The sequence below is a fragment of the Athene cunicularia genome (assembly GCF_003259725.1).
Source record: "Athene cunicularia isolate RWA chromosome 3 unlocalized genomic scaffold, athCun1 chr3_part1, whole genome shotgun sequence".
Taxonomy (NCBI): Eukaryota; Metazoa; Chordata; class Aves; order Strigiformes; family Strigidae; genus Athene; species Athene cunicularia.
This window is the reverse complement of record NW_020799097.1, coordinates 83,345,430-83,363,989: the sequence shown is the minus strand read 5'-3', so window position 1 is coordinate 83,363,989 and position 18,560 is coordinate 83,345,430. Positions and strand designations below refer to the sequence as shown.

The 18,560-nt window shown below is 34.5% G+C and overlaps 1 protein-coding gene across 1 annotated transcript in view; it reads right to left on the bottom strand.

Moving 5' to 3' along the window:
- Positions 1 to 18,560, bottom strand: part of RYR2 (ryanodine receptor 2) — a 406,115-nt gene that overhangs the window by 2,332 nt on the left and 385,223 nt on the right. Inside the window, exons 97-104 of the mRNA XM_026846439.1 lie at positions 17,147 to 17,280; positions 11,294 to 11,354; positions 9,825 to 9,971; positions 7,830 to 7,964; positions 5,385 to 5,541; positions 3,523 to 3,587; positions 2,184 to 2,284; positions 620 to 671 (exon numbers count right to left, since the gene is read on the bottom strand). Of these exons, the coding sequence (XP_026702240.1) occupies positions 620 to 671; positions 2,184 to 2,284; positions 3,523 to 3,587; positions 5,385 to 5,541; positions 7,830 to 7,964; positions 9,825 to 9,971; positions 11,294 to 11,354; positions 17,147 to 17,280 (852 nt within the window). The remainder of the gene's footprint in view (positions 1 to 619; positions 672 to 2,183; positions 2,285 to 3,522; positions 3,588 to 5,384; positions 5,542 to 7,829; positions 7,965 to 9,824; positions 9,972 to 11,293; positions 11,355 to 17,146; positions 17,281 to 18,560) is intronic.

Here is an 18,560-nt window from a genome sequence, read left to right as displayed (position 1 = left end):
TCAAATCTGTAGTGCTGCATGTATTATGCTCTTCAAATTTTTTGCTTTCTGATCTGCAACAGTCAGCTGCAAGACTATCACCAGAAAAAACAGGAGTCAGTAAAATTGATATATTTTTTACTGACTTTAAGTTTACTTAAAGTTGAAGGAAGCACTGGAAGTTTGAAAGAGAAACAGCAGCAAAGAAGAAATCTCCAGGCAAAACTTCTCTCACACATTTAATTTTAAATATATGCACAAACTCTTTCATATGGACTTATCCAGGCATGTAGACACAGAAGATTATGTATAGATAATAATAAAGAACAAAGACTAATATTAAAAAGGAACTGACAGGAAGAAATTAAGAATGCTGCTTTCACAAGATGCTTAAATGTTCTGTTTCTCAATATTTTTATTTATGATCTGCATTTATAGTTCATGGAAGTAACAATTTAAGAATAACAGGTCAGATAACAGGAACAGAAAGTATTTACAGAATTGATAAACTAACATTAAGTAACCAAAGTCATAAGAATTGTTTAGAAGAATGAGAATTGTTACCTACCATATAGGGAGCTATTCATTAGAATCAGTCTTATTAAATAACTGTTGACATTCATAGAGTTATTCAACTTACCTGTCCTGTATGCTCTGTTTCATCTTTGTTAATAAGATACATCAGAAAAAACCTGCAAGCAAAGAAACAACTATTATGAATACAATATTTGGAAATGTTAGGCAACCCACAGAGGGATGGATATTTTTCAGCATGTATGGTGATAATGCTGTTTATGGACTTACAGGTTCCAGAGTTCTATTTATGATAATATTCCCAGACACATTAAATATACTTTCCTGACACTGTTGACATTCACTTATTGTTCCATGAATAGCATGCTAAAATACAAGAGATTCTTTGATTTACAGTAAATAGCAACTCAGTTTAAATTAAGACTTTCTAAACTTTCTAATCTGAAAATTATAACAGAAATTTTCTTGCCCATAAACACCACCTTGGAAGTAGACAGAGGATAGTATTTGGAATGGTTTTTTCCTCTCCCCACAATGAATAAGAAATGCTGAAGATGATTAAGAGATTTCTCTTATTGAAAATATAGCTTAAGGACATTTTACTAGTGTATGTAGCTCAAGATCATGAGCAGAAAAGAACTTCTAATTTTAAAAATACATTAGTCTTGGGGTTTTGAGATGCTTGACAGATACTAGGTGATGATTTCAAAATTTCACTCATGATAGTAATTCTCTCAAAACATATCTAAAAATGTAAAATATGATCATGTACAAAAATATCAAAACACATTTCTTTAGGATGATGCACTTAGAGTAAGCATGCTATAGTATGCTATTTGTGTAGTACTTTGTAAGCAGGAACAAAATCCCACATGATGGTTCTTTTAATGTATTTTGTTTGCACAACCTGTTTATCAGGTGGAAGTTCTTTATAGGGATGTTTGACTTCACAGTCTCATTATTTTGTGCACACACAGTGCTAGTTTATAGGCATAAAGTCACAATCCATCCATGGCTTCATACTGCCTGCACTAGTATGAAATACATATGAAAATCCAGTGCCAAAACATATTTGACAAGAGAGGAAAAGTATGATACAGTGACTGTAGTCCTGAAAAATGGTTTTATTTCCAGATTTAAAAAGACCAATTTTAGTGGTCACTGATGCTCTGCTTGGATTTTCCAAAGGTGGACCTCATGCCCTTGTTCTGATCCCTCCCCTCTCTAGCTCCTCTTCCAGTTCCCCTACCTCCCCTTCTCTGGGGTTCTCTTAGCCAGCCTCAGCACTCCACTCAAAATATTTTGTACAATGTTAGTCTTCCCTCTTTTGCATTAATCCTTTGGTCTCTCCATCAGTCTCTAGGCCAGGTCATACTATTCCTCTGTACCTTACACAACTCATTCAATTTTATACCTCCACAGGCACATACTAAATTCCCAGTTTCTGTCTCATAGTTCACACAAACTTAGTGTGTGACAACCAAGCTGGAAACAAGGTAATGAAGGTTGTTCATTCCTTGCTCCCATCACCACAGAATTATATATTCAGACAGCACGAGAACACATCAAAGCCAAACAGTACTGACTCTTACTTGTGCAAGAGAGCTAATCAGGTACTTGCAGAGGCTGCAAGGGTCATGAGTTATCAAGTTCATTTTTACTGTACTCACAAATAATTGGCCAAATTGTGCTCCTGTAGTGTGTGTGTTTCAAAGCCATGGGGCACTGTATCAAAGTAGTCATTTCCTATTCCGCAGATAAAGCACTTCGTCTAAAAGAAAGAATACAGAGCACTTCAACACTATATATAACCCTGCCCCCCTTTGAGAAAAGGGCAGTAAAAATGTAACAATTTTCATGAAAATGGCAATGCATCGTGTATAATATGTGCTGAACAAAAGGCTTTTATTTTAATGATTTGTTTATGGATACCTCAGCCAAAACACTTGAATACAAGTTTAACTGCCATCAGAATAGCTTCTTACAGCTAGAAAAAAAAAAATAATTCTTTGCCAGCTGTAAGTGAACAGCTATCAGGGGACAGAATAGCATATAATGGTCAAAGATGAGGGGGGTTTTTCCCTTTAACACTGTAAGTAGCACTCACTGAAACATATGTCAATATTTACCTCAATGCCTTGTCCAGCTGAAACTGAATATGCTCAAAGTTTAGATTACAAAACACAGTAGGTCTGCAACACTTTTCTGAGTCCTTATACTCATCCTTAAATGACAGGATAGTAAACCACCAAGTACAGGATACTTTCACACATAGATTAACCAAAGTTTACATCTGAGATAAACTCTAACATGTGTTAGAAACCTCTAGTCTGAAGATCCAAAAGGCTTAAATAGCCACAGACATCTAATTCATTATAATATACAGTAACGTACAAAGATTTTTCTTGTTTACAAAAATGAAGATACAGGGATTAGTCTAAACTTTAAAAAGTCATAAGAAAATAATCTGTTAGGCTTTTTGTCTGATTTTTATTAACATTGACAGCAAAAAATTGGCTATGCTTGATCTGGAGGTATTAAAAATAAATTCATACTAGGAATTGGCAAACAAATCCAAGATATGCTTAGAGCAGAATACCAGTTTATACAATCTGTGTTTGTGTCCCATGCAAAGAGACATGCAAGGTAGCAGCTAGCACCTGTAAAAGCATAGCATACCCCCTTCACAGGAGGCAGCAAAGAGTGGTATTGCACTTCTCTGCATAAAATTGCCTAAAAACAATTTTATTGGGTACTAACAGAACTACTTATGTATATTCTTATACTTTTTTTTTTATTTCTATTAAAGTTAATAAAAAACCCCTCAGCTATTTTTTCCTTCTAGTAAACTGAGATGTGAGAGTGGAATCTCATCCAGGGCATTATATGATATTGGACTATGTACATGACTGTACTTTCCTGTTAGTTTAAAAAACTAGCCACTAGCTAGATCACATTTTGATTGAAAACATGAAAATAGGGTATAGTTCATCAATTGGATGTTCTTACCTCCATGTCCTCCTTAACTTGCTCTTGCTGATCTCTTAACTCACCAAAAGCATCAATAATTAAACCTAGGATTTAAGTTAAAATGATAGTTAATATTCAAGAACATAACTGTGACAAAGAATATTTGGAAATCCAGCAATAATTCTTGCAAAGAAAAATAAACATAGAATCTTGTGCAGAAATAATAGAAGACAATATACATTCCAAAGACCACAAAAACAGCTCAACATCTGAAGAAAGGTGAGCAAATCAAAGAAAATGGCTACCAGTAACATGGCTGGCAGTACCATTGACTCAGTACATGAGGACACGTGGTTTTGCAGTGATGGAGGCTTTACTACAGAAAGAATACTACTGTACATTTAACAGAGTTCAGGGATTTATTACACAGCAGATGCAGAGAGGCCCAGAGCTCTGGGCATCCTCTCATTATGACTGTCATGTAGTACAGGGTTCCACTGTCAGAGCTCTACAGAAGTAAGGGGACATTTCAAGGAGATACAGAATGAAGAAGAAAAAACACCACAGGCTCTATAGCTCAGATTATAAATTATGATTCTCCCTTCACTTACACCAATACAAATAAGGACTAACTCCACAATCATTATTTACTGTGCTGTAAAGCTGATGAATACCAGATGGCAATTGTACTCAAAGCTTGACAGCGAAGGCCTCTACTCTTCAGCCACTCATAAGATGAAGAAACAAACAGTATGAGATATGCTACTTCAGGCTATAAGAAATTTTGCACCCTCCCCAAACCCTTTAAAAAAAACTTGTTGCTTCTGTAAAAGTTATAAACAATTTGCCACAAGCCCAGAATTGCCTTCCTTGTAGGAAGTGAGAAAGCATCCTTACTGCTTCCAAAATCATCATAAGTTAGCTAACTGGCAGAAAACAATAAGGTATTACTATTTATAATAGCAACTAGACCTAGCAAAAAAATCATCACATGCTTTTCCAAAATCAAGACTATATAGTGCTGTTAATTTGTGCAAACTTTAACAAAAGATTATTTTCTCGGTGTTCTTGACAATCTTTTGAAGGTATTATATGTAAACAGATGGGGCTTTTAAGTGCCTTGGGTAATAACATTAAACATGATTAATACAAACATAATGGAAAAGCCCTGACTTCCCAAAATTCAGTATCCACGATCCACATTAGAACAGCAAGCCACACTATCAGTCAAATAGTTTCACTCAAATTCAGTAGCTAACCTGATGGCAGCTGACTTTCCATTGTCATTTACCACGATATACTAAAGCTGTTTCATATCAAGCACCTTTCTTTACTCTTTGACATTGTTCAAGTAAGCAGGCATCACAGAAAGCAGAGGTTTTTATGTAAGAAAAGATTAAACCTCTTAAAGCTATGTTCCAATTTTCATGCCGCTACCACCAATCTGCAGATTTGCCAGTCAAGAACATTAGATGCTGGCAGGGGTGAATACAGACAGCACCCACTTCTGATTTTTTCACATAAAGCTCACAAGGGTGGGTTATGCTGAAAGACAATTTTAAGGTACGCCACAGGACTTCTAATCACTTCTCTTGCTGATCATTTACAGGAGGCTTTTAGAAAAGGCAATGAGAAGATAGAAACTATAGTGACACCATTATTCTCACAGAAAAGAGCTTTTTTTGTTTCCACTGATCCGGTTAGAGCCTGTTGATTTTACAGAGACTAAGAAGAACAATGTATGGATAAAAGCCAGCTGGGTGTGATCTATTACATAAATCTGTGCTTCATGATCTACACTGGTGTCCTGGTTGAATCTTAGGTGTACAATTACCGCAGCACTAAGATCTTTGTGCTGCTAAATAACACTTTCAGTTTCACCATGGGCTACAAATATATACCTTGAATAATTGCAAGCAGGATGACAATCACAAAGAAGAAGAAAGTGATGTCAAAGATAATCCGATAGATTTCATATTCATCTCCTGCTGGATCCTCTATTTCGTCACCAATGCCTCCACCTGCACGTACTCCAACATACATGTGAAACATGTAGCACTAGAAAACATAAAACAAAGGGAACAAAGTTTATCTGCAGCTAAACTTAAAATACCCATTGTTACAAATTCAGTAACTGGCAGAAGTGGTCTATGGTCTAGCAACTACACTATGTCAAGTCATCTTTTTCTCCCCTTTGAGGTTATGTGTATTTCTGAGAGAGGTGAAATGCTGCTGTGCAACTGAAGCTGCAGTATTTCACGTTCTGTTATTATGTAGCAGTTCAGAAAGATTAAAGGTTCAACTACCTTAAGCCCAGCAGCACACAATGATTCACGGCCAGTCATTTCAGTAATGTGCAAATAGGAAATACCATTACCACCAGGGCCATCTCCTTTTCCATTTTTCTAGCTGAAAAGTCAATGACTTTCCCCACCTTTGGTGTTTCAGACAGAAATTAAAAAAACAAAACAAACAAAATATTTTGAGAATGTTTGTGCAGAGGATAGGCTAATGATATTTAGAAAAAGGCTGAGACTAATACTGTGGAACTATGATCTGAAAGTGGTATAATAGGTCTCAGTATAGTTATGTAGGATGCTCACAATGTAAAATTTCCAGTTTACTATGCTATAATTTAATAGAAAATTAAGATATCACTCTCAGAGGTATGGAGCAGGGGATTGGTTCTTTAAGTAGCTTTGAAACTACAGGTCCAGAGTTCTTGCTCCCTGTCAAAAAATAGTGATGACAATAACAATAACTCACTCATAAAACCTAATCATACAAAAAATCCAGTCTTTTATTTCTATGCCACACTTACCCCAAAAATTCCTTATGTAAGAAATTGATACACTAACATACAATGCTGTTACCAATAGCTGAAAAATTAAATAATTTTTAGAGATAGTTTTTATTTTACTATTGAAAGTCAATCATTAATGAATGAATGTAGTATGTTACCTGAAAAGTTTTAAAAGTTATTTTTCTATTTCTAAAAATAAAATTACATTTTCTGTACTTTTATCCTCATCATATTGCAAGTCTTACTGCTTTTACAAAAGAACCCTGATTTTATAGCATATTGCATGTTATTGTAACTCATTCCTGTACAACATTATAAGTCTAAGTGTATTTTCAGAGAATTACATAGCAGGTCAGGTCAGAAGGGACTTCTGGAGATCTCTGGTACAAATCCTGCTCCAAGCAGTGACGACTATAAGCTCGGATGAAGTTGCTCTGAACTTTATCTAGTCAGGTTGTTATACCTCCTAAGGATGGAGACTGCACAACCTCTCTGAGCAACCTGATCTACTACTTGGTTCTCCTCAGTCAAAACACATTTTTCCAGTTTATCTCCATGGTCTCCTGCCATGCATGTACTGCTGTAAAATGCCTGGATTTGTCTTCCCAATAACTTCTCTGCAGGCACTGGGGAGCTGCTCTGACACTCCCTCCCATCCTGAGGCTTTCTCTTCTCCAGGCCAAACAAGCCTAACTACCTCATCCTCCTCCTCCCAGGGCAAATGCTCCAGCACCTGACAATTTGCTGCCCTCCACTGATTTATGCTCCAGTTTACCTCTATTTTTCTTGTACTGAATGTCCCAGATTGGACAAAAACATAGACATATTAGTCTGCTTCCACAGTTTATCTAATTATTGGGCTTTTAAATGGTGTCAGTTCCCGGAAAGTGATTCATATTGCATAACATACTGAAATATATTTAACTTTGTTGCACATGATTGCTTTTAGAAGGATATTAATGGCAACACATCTTAGAAATTCTTCATGGTTTAAGCTTTACCTCCCATCCACAACTGCATAGCCTGGCACTTTCTCAGTAAGTAGAAAATAATTTTCAGTGGTTCTGAGCACAGGAGAGATTTCAGTAACAGCATGGCCAATTGAAGATAATCATGACAATTTGTGCTAAGGAAAACTGATAGATTTCCAAGTTTAAACAGCCATTTCAGTAGCTAAATTTTTTATGAAAGTCTTTGCCTATAACTGACCCTTCCTCTTGAATGGTCTGTAGAATCTCAAGATTCAGAAGTACTGCCCTTCAACTGATTTGGCTAAACTTCACATCTTGTAGCTGGTTTTCCTGAAACTAAAGCAAAGAATACCACCACATTTCTTCTATTCATTTATATATGTGTTTTTTAATATACACAGGGTTTACCTAATTGTTAGGGATGTTCATTATATTTATTCCTTTGCCTTCAATTATAGTCTTTCCTGTTGTTGGCTACTGATAAGAACTGTATGAATAGGAATTACAAGAAGGTAAAGACAAAAACATAACAGTTTAAGAGAAAAAAATCCAGAAAATGAAAGAGGACTTACTGTTAGCATATCATCACATTTCATGTCTGGCATATCACCATCTTCACTCTTGTTATAGAACTTGCGGAAAAAATTGAACGCCACTACTGTATATAAATATACTACTACTGCCAGTAATCCCACTGTCAGGACAAGCTGGAAGAAAAAATTATAGAGTAGATATAACACCACTGTGGAATTATGCTATACAATTTTCTTTGCAAAAAGAGAAGGAAAGTAACAATAATCTATATGTAGTAGCAGAAGGAAAACTTTATTTAATTTTTCTCTATCTCTTTGCTTATCTTTGTAATATTTGGTGATATATCTGCATATTTTCATGTAAAGGTTGTGTATTTCACCTGTTTCATGCTTCAGGAACACAACAACAAAGACAAATCTTGCAAAGTTTAGTGGATACCTACACAATCAAACAATCCATTAGAATCATGTAAAACCCACCTAATCGAACAAAAATATCTGAGAGTGTGCCACCTAATAGTAATACTACTACTATTTATTATCACCTATTATAGAATTGCAATATAGTATTTCTATTAAGTTAACACTGTAACAATTTTGTTACATCTATTAAGTTACCTATAAAACAAACTGTTCCTAGTACTCTAATATCTACCTCAGAGAAGCAGCAACAAATACCTCACTGATCAACTTCAGCATCATTAAAATTTTGACTTGGGCTTTATAGAGAGGAGCTGAAATTGAACTGCAATATCCTTCAAACTGATATTTCATTTGCATAGATGTCAGACCTAAAAAATTCCTTACCATAAATAATACCCTCTTTACTTCATAGATAGTTTACTAAAACTTCAGGGCTATTTTTAAAAGGTAGAATATGTCACACTTTTTTTCAGGTGCAAACTGATTTTTTTTGCCTTTTTGTTCTTTTAAGAAATCAGAGTAAGATATTCCACTTTTTAAAGGGCAAAGAATGCAGTATGTTGATTTCTGTAACTTTTCAATACACAATTTTTGTTCCACAAATGAAATTAAGTTTGCCACATAAAATAAATAACAGTTTGTCAAGGTGAGTTCACACTTAAAATGTATGAACTCATGTTATGTCATGATGCTCACTAGATGTCATGTGCTTCACTAGCTATTTCAGAATAAAAAATGTGTCCATTTAAATGTGTATTACTTCTTAAAAATGTTGACAAGGACAGTGCATTTGAAGGCAGAATTAAATCAATCACCCTTTGCATTTATAAAAAATCATTGCTAATTATTTTATGTTTCTGTAGTATCAAATCTGCTTAAAACAAAACCCATGAAAAATAACTTGCTGCTGATAAATTTCAAAATGGCACTTGCCACCAGACTTCTAAAGCATCTACATTATATAAAGTCAGAACTGAAGTTCCATCTTACTACAGTAACACATAAGTCTACACAACAGAAAAGACCTTTATGTTACTATTCCAAGACCACTTGAGTAAGATTTATATTAGCTGCCTTGCTGGAAGATCTTCTAAGCAGACCAAGGATGTCTTTTGTACCATAAATTGTTTACAAAGGTCCTTTGAACTAGGAAAACCATCAGACTTGAGAAACACTAAGTCTCAGGATACATTAAATGCCATTCCTACAACAGATCTCAGTAGATGAAATGCCTTAGTTATTTTCTTTACTTAAATAAGAAATGCAATTTCAGATTTTATTAGTTCTTTAAGAAAATATTTCTTATAATCAAAGAGCTGATTTTCTCAAATAGTCCTCTAACAGAAAGAGTAACCTGGTTCAACTAGACCTTTCTTTAGATGAATCTTGAAAAAAATTTAAACAGCAACTTTATGACACAGTTGCTCATAACAGCTAGAGACTGTTACACATCCTAGTCCCATCTTCTTATGCTTATAAATCCCACTGGCTAGTTTCCCCACTGACTCACAATTCTATTGTCAATCTACAGAGCAGCTAAATTTAGCCATGAAGTGATCTTTCCTGTGTACTGCTTAAGTAAAAAATCTGAAAAGAGATTACAGTTGATACCTGTTTGCCATTGTGGGTCACTGATGACAGGATAGTTCGTAATGTCTTGAATCCCATTGCAATGTCAAGGAGATGAGCAGCAAAGAAAAAATTGTTGTAATGGCCAAGGACTGACATGGTCATGTACCATGCTAGGTAAAGGAAAGACTAACAGAAAAAACAAGTACATCACAAAATAAAACTCATGGCTATTAGCTTTAACTTAATTCAAAACACTGAGGAAAGGTAGAAATTGCTTGAATGTGCTTTTCTTTAAATAGAAAACAGTTGGGTTTTTTTAACATAGAATTTGCTAGAGATCTTTGAGAATCTTGTCTTTGTGCAGAACTATTAAATCAGCAAACACAGAATTCACAAGACATGGTCAAAATTGACATAGTCTAAATTTTAATTTGTAAAAACTTGAAGTTGCTAAACCCTTATTTGATAATGTTAGTAATGTAAAAGTTCTGATTTAAATGATATTTTGTTTTTTAATTTGTAAAGAATTACAGTAAAATATTAAAGCCCTAAGGTGGCTAATGATGAAAGAACTCTGCAAGCAACAAAAATAATTTTGTAATTAATTCAAACTACTAAATCTACCACTTAAGTATTAAGTATCTTATAATTTATTACTACAAATGTTAATTTCATCTTTTCCTCTATCATTTAATTTTTATTGGACTTACAGACAAGTACATATAAAAGAAAATACAGTCCCTCCCTTAATAAAAACCTAATCCTGGATAAGCTAACTCTTTACAGATCATGCTGTCTGTAGATCTGGAGATTTATCGTTCCACTCTTCCCAACTGAAGTCAGATTACACTTTCATTCTCCAGCAGTCCTAGTTCCAAAACTGTTTGTTCCCCAATCATTTTTTCCACCAGTAAAATAAGATGAGCTAGACAAGGGATAATCACAAGAATCTTAATCATATCATGAGTGACTTCTTAAACTGCAAGGTATTTTAACAGGCAGTCTTGTTTATATTTCTTTTTTTTTAATGACTGGGTTTTTTTAATTATTAAAATCACCCTCATTCTGTGTCACATCCTACTATCAGTTTCAGTAATACAAATTTTAGCAATTCCACATACATCAACTATACTGATCTGACTGCGATCCAGCAATATTCAAGTGTTCATAAAGTTTATGAACAATACGAAAAATATCAATTAGAATTTATATAATCAGTTTTCTAATTCTACAGTGCAGTGCTTGCTTATAGCTCCTGAATAAGCCATTATCAGAAGTGGGTGGGAATTGACTGAGGTTCTGTAGACTAATACTTACGTAACTTCAAAAAGATTTTGGCATGTCTTTATAAACTTCTTAGAATTACTTCAGCTATGTACTAAATTAAATATAATCCAGAGTATTTCATACCTCCTTTTAAAGCACTTTAACAAGTGCATATTGTTTTTTAGAAGGTAAATATGTACATATATATATATATATATATATATATATATCAATAAACTTACATTATCAGTGAAAACAACTCCTAATTTCCACATCTGATACTTAACATCAATGGAATTTAACCTGTAAAAATAATAAATAAATAAATAGTATTCATATCAAAACACTATGGAAAAATATGCAATACAGTCTGTGGGAAGTGTATTGTCACATAAACACAGAAGACAACAGCTGATCTATTTCTCCAAAAGCTGAAATACATCAGAACCTTGTTCTAATTCACACTTTTACTCTGGAATGGACCTGTCCAAAAAAGAAAAAAAAAAGCAGAAAACCAAATTAATAAACACTGGTTTGGATTCATCAGCTCTAATGCTGATTGATGTCTATGATATTATCATATACATACAAGTCAAATGAACTGACTTTGTAATAGTTGTAGGAAAAGAGATTTGATTTGTTTGGGGGTTTTGTAGTTTGTTTGGTTGGTTTTTTAATTGTGGCCCATCTAAGCCTAAAGCAACTGTTAAAAAAGTTCAGAGAATTTGCACCCCAAAATGCCAATTCTTTACCATTAGTTATGACAGCATATCTTGGGTGATACAATTAGATGATGTTAAAGACAGACAAGGTGAGGTGAAATGAATCTCAGAGCTTCTGTCCTTTGCTTTTCCCACTGATATCAGGAATAAAGGTGAAAGAAAGAGAAATGTATATTAAAGGCTTTTGCAGAAAATGGCCCGAGGTTCTTGGTAGACTGCAAGTTGAGCATAAGCTAGCCGTGCACCCGCACTGTAGAGAAGGTTAATGGCACCCTACGCTCCATGAGGAGGAGCATTGCCAACAGGCTGAGGGAAGTGATCCTTTCCTTCTAACTCAGCACTAGTAAGGCTGCACCTGGAGTGCTGGGTCCAGGTCTGTGCTTCTGGTTTCTTCCACAGATTTTGTTGCCAGTTAGCCTCTTCTACTGCTCTCCTCTTCAACAAAATTTTACATTGTATGGACTGATACTGTAAGGTATTGTCTCCAAATTTTTCCCTTTTATTTTTTTAATTAATACTTTCAGGTATTAATTGTCCTATTACTCTATCAACACAAATACATGTCTCAACTTTAGGCTACATTTTTTGCACTAGAATGAAAGTCATTAATTTGCTTGAAGCTTTTTTTTTTTCCCCTCTATAGAGAAGTGATTCAATTAATTTACCAAACAAGATACATACCATTTTTGCTTGTAACTGTATCTTGCCCTCTCTAGTTTTTGACTTTTTCTTTTGGAAAGGTTTGGATCTTCTGTATTATACTGACACAAAAAAAATTCTAAACCTGGATTACAGTTCAAGAACAATTATAAATAATAGCACGAAAAATGTCACCTGTCCTACTTTTATCCTTAAAATGTGAGTCAGTTCAGTGTTCCTGAAAGAGAAGAGCTGCTGACAATAACTAAATAAGTCGAAATAATGCTGGCAGATGTCATACACCTGCCATATATGAAAGCGCATAGTACTTCTGTGCCGGATTTTTACATTAAGCATTACCTAAGACCTTAGATGGAATACCAAGATTTAAACACTGGTCTATCAAGGTCCAATTTCCAAAATTCTTACTTGTATAGCCAGAGCCACTAATCACATAAAATAAATAGTTTTATTTGAATATTACACTCTCAAGGAATACTTTGCCACCAAAATATCAAACTCCTCCTTGTATATATGCAACAGTATTTACGCTTTAATACAACCAAAAGTTAACACCATTTTTATACATAAAACTCAAAAGCAAAAGACTCAAGTTGAACCTCCTGTATAATAGCATAACAACCACATAGATATAAGTTGCGATATTTGAAAAACAGTGCTAAATCAAACTTAGACCAAGATGTCTACTCCAAATGGTCTACAGCCTATTTTAATTAAGAATTTATTTTTCCTTCTGAAGTGTATTAGTGTCTACTTGAACAAAAAAGAAAAAGCAGAAGAAATGTAGTAGAAGTTTTCTGATTTATGAAAGATTTGCCTCTTGCTCTCAAATTTACACATGGCAGGTCTTTCATATATACATTTTACTTCTATACAGAAAACATTTAGATGATACAGTAACTCATTTAGGATCAATTTTTTTTACCCTTCATTTACAGTGAATTATAGTTTTCTGCCTTCAATGAACTGCCACAGGTCTATATATTTAGGTCAGAGCAAGTAAAAAAGCACCGTTATCCTGTTAATGCTCTGTAAAGGCAAAAATAACATAAGCACAGAGACTAACGTTGAATTTTGGAGTCTATTATCTAGTTAACCAAGAATCAACAGACTTTATTATTCTTTTTTACCATTTCATCAGTTTGTTTGTTGGTTGGTTTTGGTTTTTTTTTTTAACCTGTGCAAAGGCAACAAATTAGTAGGTTAACAGATCTAAAACTTCTCATAACATTGTACAAAACTTTTTTAAAGGATGAGTGTTGATCACAGTTTATTTTAGGCACATTGATGGAATGGTCGTGAATTAGTTTTCCTTCATTATCCCTTCATGGTAGACAGCAGCTCTGTAGAAATTAAAACCTCAGGTTTTATCTGAGTTTCTTCCACAGTGACTCAGGCCACAGTCCCTGGGTGACATTTACTGTCTGATTAGGATTGCAGGGTGATATCTGGATAACAAACAAACTACATACACTAGAGAAATAGAGTAAGTTTTTTTTCTATCAGGTTTTCAAGTTTACAAGGATGGAAAGATGCATCCATACCAAAATTTGCATTCATATTTTGAAAGAAATTACTAAAATTGTGTTTCAAAGGTCCCCAAACTGTGCTATTCTCCAGATACCATAGAGTACTCAAAGATAAATCTAGATTGCTGCCATTTCACCAAAGCTAGGAATGTCTCTTGAGCAATCAAATGGCTTCTCCAACAGCAGTCTAGCACAGCTAAGAGCTGCTTATACAATTTTTGTCAACCCCAAGTTATAAGAAAATTTTCTAGCCCCAGATTTGAGTTATTAAAGAAATCAAAATTTATAGAAAACTCTGTCCTAGAAGGAAAAGGAAAAAAGTCAAAAATGTTAAGAACAGTTTCTCATTCACATATTGTTGAATAACATATTCAGGTGGTGAAATGAACTGAAACCTCTTGAAACTTATTTCTGAATATTACTGTATTAAGTTAATTTGTTACTTTATTCTGACCCAATATCACTCACTTCTAGTGTCAGACATATTCTTCTGACTACATTCCACCTATTCCTAACAATATTTATCTTATATATGAAATAACACAGACAGGACTGCTTAAGGACAGGCAGGATACTGTCACATGAAATGGCAAAAAATAACAGCACCAGGGGAACTCGTCTCTAGTCAATTTAATTTCATGATTTTGTATTTTACAAACAGCAATAGCTGTAGAGCTTCTAAAAATAATGTGAATATTGACCTATATAGAAAATGAACTATTCACTTTTCCGTATCTTCATTTTTTTAAAGCAAGTCTGATAGCAAAGCAATAGTAACATGCATAATATCGCATTCTCCTGTTTATTTCTGCTCACTACCTTTATCAAGTAGCTCAAAGACTTAAAAGAATATGAGGTTGTATAAAAATTGAGCTCTACAGCTGTGAACCAAAATATAACAGTATGGTTTCAAGTTTCCCTTGAAATATCATTAGTCAGTATTATACTGGATGAATTTCCTAGTCTGAATGAACTTTCTCCACCATTGAACAGGTTGTCATACACTGTAGTACTGCAGTTGTAGTAGCTGAGTTTAGTGTGAGAATGCACGCTGTCAATAAACTACAGGAAAAATGTGAGAAATTGCCTGTATTACATTTGGCTGCAACCTGCATTAGTATTTCAACTCTGGAAACTTCACATCTTCCAGGAGAAAATTATTTACATTTTTCTCTTCTCAAAAGGGGAAGAATTCTTCTACCATATAAGCTTTCAACAGGAGCCCTGCTTATATTCCCCCCAATTAGCCTTATGTCATCGACCGCTGCAGATGTTGAGCTTCAGCTGCCTCTTCTACTGACTCTGACTAGACTAATGACCACAGAACCAACAGCAGTTAGGAACGTAAAGGGACTGAGAGGTAATCCTCACTATGACACCTCTGATAAATAAAACTTTCATCTTTGTGTCTTTCATATTATTCTCTCAAATGTACTTCATCCATGCTGCAGCTAGTTTAACACTGTCCATACCAGAAGAGAAATTTACCCTATGGAAAAAGTGCACCATCTCAAACCCAGTGTGCAAATTCTAACTGTCTTTACTGTCGTCTAATCTACAATAAAAACTCCAACCGCATCATCCTCCTTAGTTGTTTATATTTAAATAATGCTGCAATATATTTAATTATTTAAATATTTTAATACATATTCATAAACTTAAATATATATACTTAAAAATACTCAAGACTGCATCCACAAGCTGAAGGGCTCTTTCAGATTTCAAATATAACAGTACACCAAGGATTTTTTAATATAGTTTATCAGTGGGACAGGCAGGAGCTTCTGAAAGACATAGTTACATGCAGAGTGCTCGGAGTCCCTTGCAGACAGACAGATGAAAGGAAATCCCAGGTTATTTGCCCACAGGAAAGGGGAAGAAACAGTAGGAGCTAGGGATCAAGGAGACAGAAAAACCCCTGGTTTATTTGCATTGGGAATGGAAATGCTACATGCTGCATTTTCATGTCTAGGGGGATAGACATAGGTATCTGGTCTGGCCTCAGACTGGGCCACCTCCTGCTGGCACATGCAGAAGCAGAGGCACTTAGAGCTGGGATCTGCATCTGCATGAGCACACAGGGAAGGGAAAGTAGTTTCATTTTATTTTTACACCAATAATAAAAGTAATAAAATATTTTTTTTTCTAAACTAAAGCATGGGTCCTGCTATATTCCAGCAGCAAAATGAAAGGCAAGAAAGTATTTTGGAAAGTACTTCTGCCACAATATTAAATTTTATTTAGTACTGCAACGCCAGAGTCCTTGGGCCTTAATACCACACTTGATTGATTGTTGAGGTGGAGTCCAGGTTTATTTATCCATCTTTACAAAAGATGGGTATTAAAGATCCATCTTCACAAAATCAGCCTGTGCTTTAATGCAATTTTAATCTCCTAGTGGTCCCACTGTCTACTTCATATAATCATTTCAAACTCATTGATAAAATGTTGCTTTTAAAGAAAGCTATAAATAAACCCTTACATTAGAATCTCTGTAGTATGAAAAATCCATCTGTTAAAATATATTATATTTTAATGTCTTTTTTTATAATGTAGGACTGTAAAAAACATTTTTGTAGTGCTCCACAGAGCTGAGTATGTCCCTTCCCTAACAAGGAAAATGAATGCTATTACTGTGAATGTCTTGGGCCTTTATTTCAGGTCTGTCTCTCAGCTGATAGGCAAATACAAAGTTTAGGGAAAACAAATTATAAATAGATGTAAAGATGCATCATCCAGCTTCCTAGATTTTACTGGACAATATCACTTAAATTTATTCCATCAGTTCTTTATAATCAGAACACACAGTGCCAATTTTGTCCATTCCTTCCAGCTGAGCTGAACTGAGCGAATTATGAAAAGGAGTTTCGAGACCAGTTGTAATGACACTATCAAAACAGTGAGAATGTGATGCATTCAAGCAGCTGTACACTAAACTAAATCTTCATACATAAAAAGCAGTGAAGTCCTGCATGCATATTGTCTATAATAAAATAAATTCACTGTATCATTCAACTTAAGAATTGATTTATATAGCTGTACATAAAAGAGCAACCAGAAAATTCAAAGCTGAATGACAAATCTTGAATGCTTGATTTTAACTTACAAAAAACTGTGAAAATAAAAAACCAAATGCAAACAAAAAACCCACGATCACACAAACAAACCAGAAGCAAATGCTTACACAGCAGATAAGGAGCTATCCTTCTTTGGTTTCTTCTTTTCTCGAGCATCACTAAAATCGAGAGCAGCTTTGTCCATTCCTAGTAACTCACTGATCCTGTCACGGCCATAGAACTCACCATATTTATCCATGACCTAAAGTTAGGAGGAATATTCAGGAGAATCAGTTGGGTAGACCAGCTGTTTTTAAGCCTGGTTTCTGAAAACAAGAGGTTTAACATACAGGAGCTTTTTCATCTGTTTGTTTCCGTTTGTCTATCACATCAGTCAGTAATTTATTTTTTCTCTACCCAGTTGCAATCAATTCAATAGAAGCAAGAAGTGGGTGTCAAAGATAAGATGTTCCTACACATTTAATGAAAACAAGAAGAGGAAAGCAACTCAGTAGGAGCATAACTAAATCAATGTCATCACTGACAGAAAAATAATACACTGTGAGGTCACACAGGAAAGAGATGTTTTGAATACCGTAGCTACCTTAAAAGCTCTGATTAAAATAAGATTTCTTAAAGACAGTACTTGACTCTTACCAGTTAATCCTTTCCTTTAAGGGGAAGTATTTCACATTGAAAGTGTTGTGAAAAATGTCCTCACTTATTAATTAGCTCCACTGCATAGTTTCATGGTCTTATTTTTTTTTAGTTAATAATGCAAGGAAACTACAATACACATAGAGTATGTAGGAAACAAAAGATCTTGAGCAGAGTTATAGATAAAAAATATTTTCAGTCAATGCAAAACTGTCCTCCATCTCTTTCTTACAAAATTTAACTTGTTTCATAAGAAACTTCTGGAAATGAACATTTACCTGCTCTCATTCTCAATGAACACACAGCTCCTTCCTAAATATTTTCTGTCTCTTCTCATTTTCAAAAGAATACTCAAAGATATACAAAATTTTGGCTAACGAGGTTGTAACTGAATGACTCTTGCAGGTGAGGTGGTATTTTACCAGTTTTCTAATAAACAATGCTTTAAATCTTTATTGACATTTTTGCTGATTTTTGAAGACAAGCTTCTTTGTCACATGCCTGAAAACAGTGCTTCATGACTGTGGAACATTCACTAGGCTAGTGATTTATGTATATTTATATATAACTACAAAATTATATAAAAGAAAACATTTTTTGCAAAGTACTGTATTTGCTGGCACTTAAATCTATGCAGCAGTTCCTCAGCTAAAGTGCCAAACATTCCACACAATGCTCCTTTCCTTCTAATAGGAACCATCCTTGAGCTGCTACATCAACAGCAGTGTAGAATTTTGTTTTCTTTCTTGATTACTCTGTGCAAGCTATTCCCTCTTTGCTTAGAAGAATCTGTCTAACAACTTCAAATATGCAAAAGAATACTATCAACAGCAAAATAAATACACAACTCAAAGCATTTTTTAGACGGGTTGACCTAAAATTGTT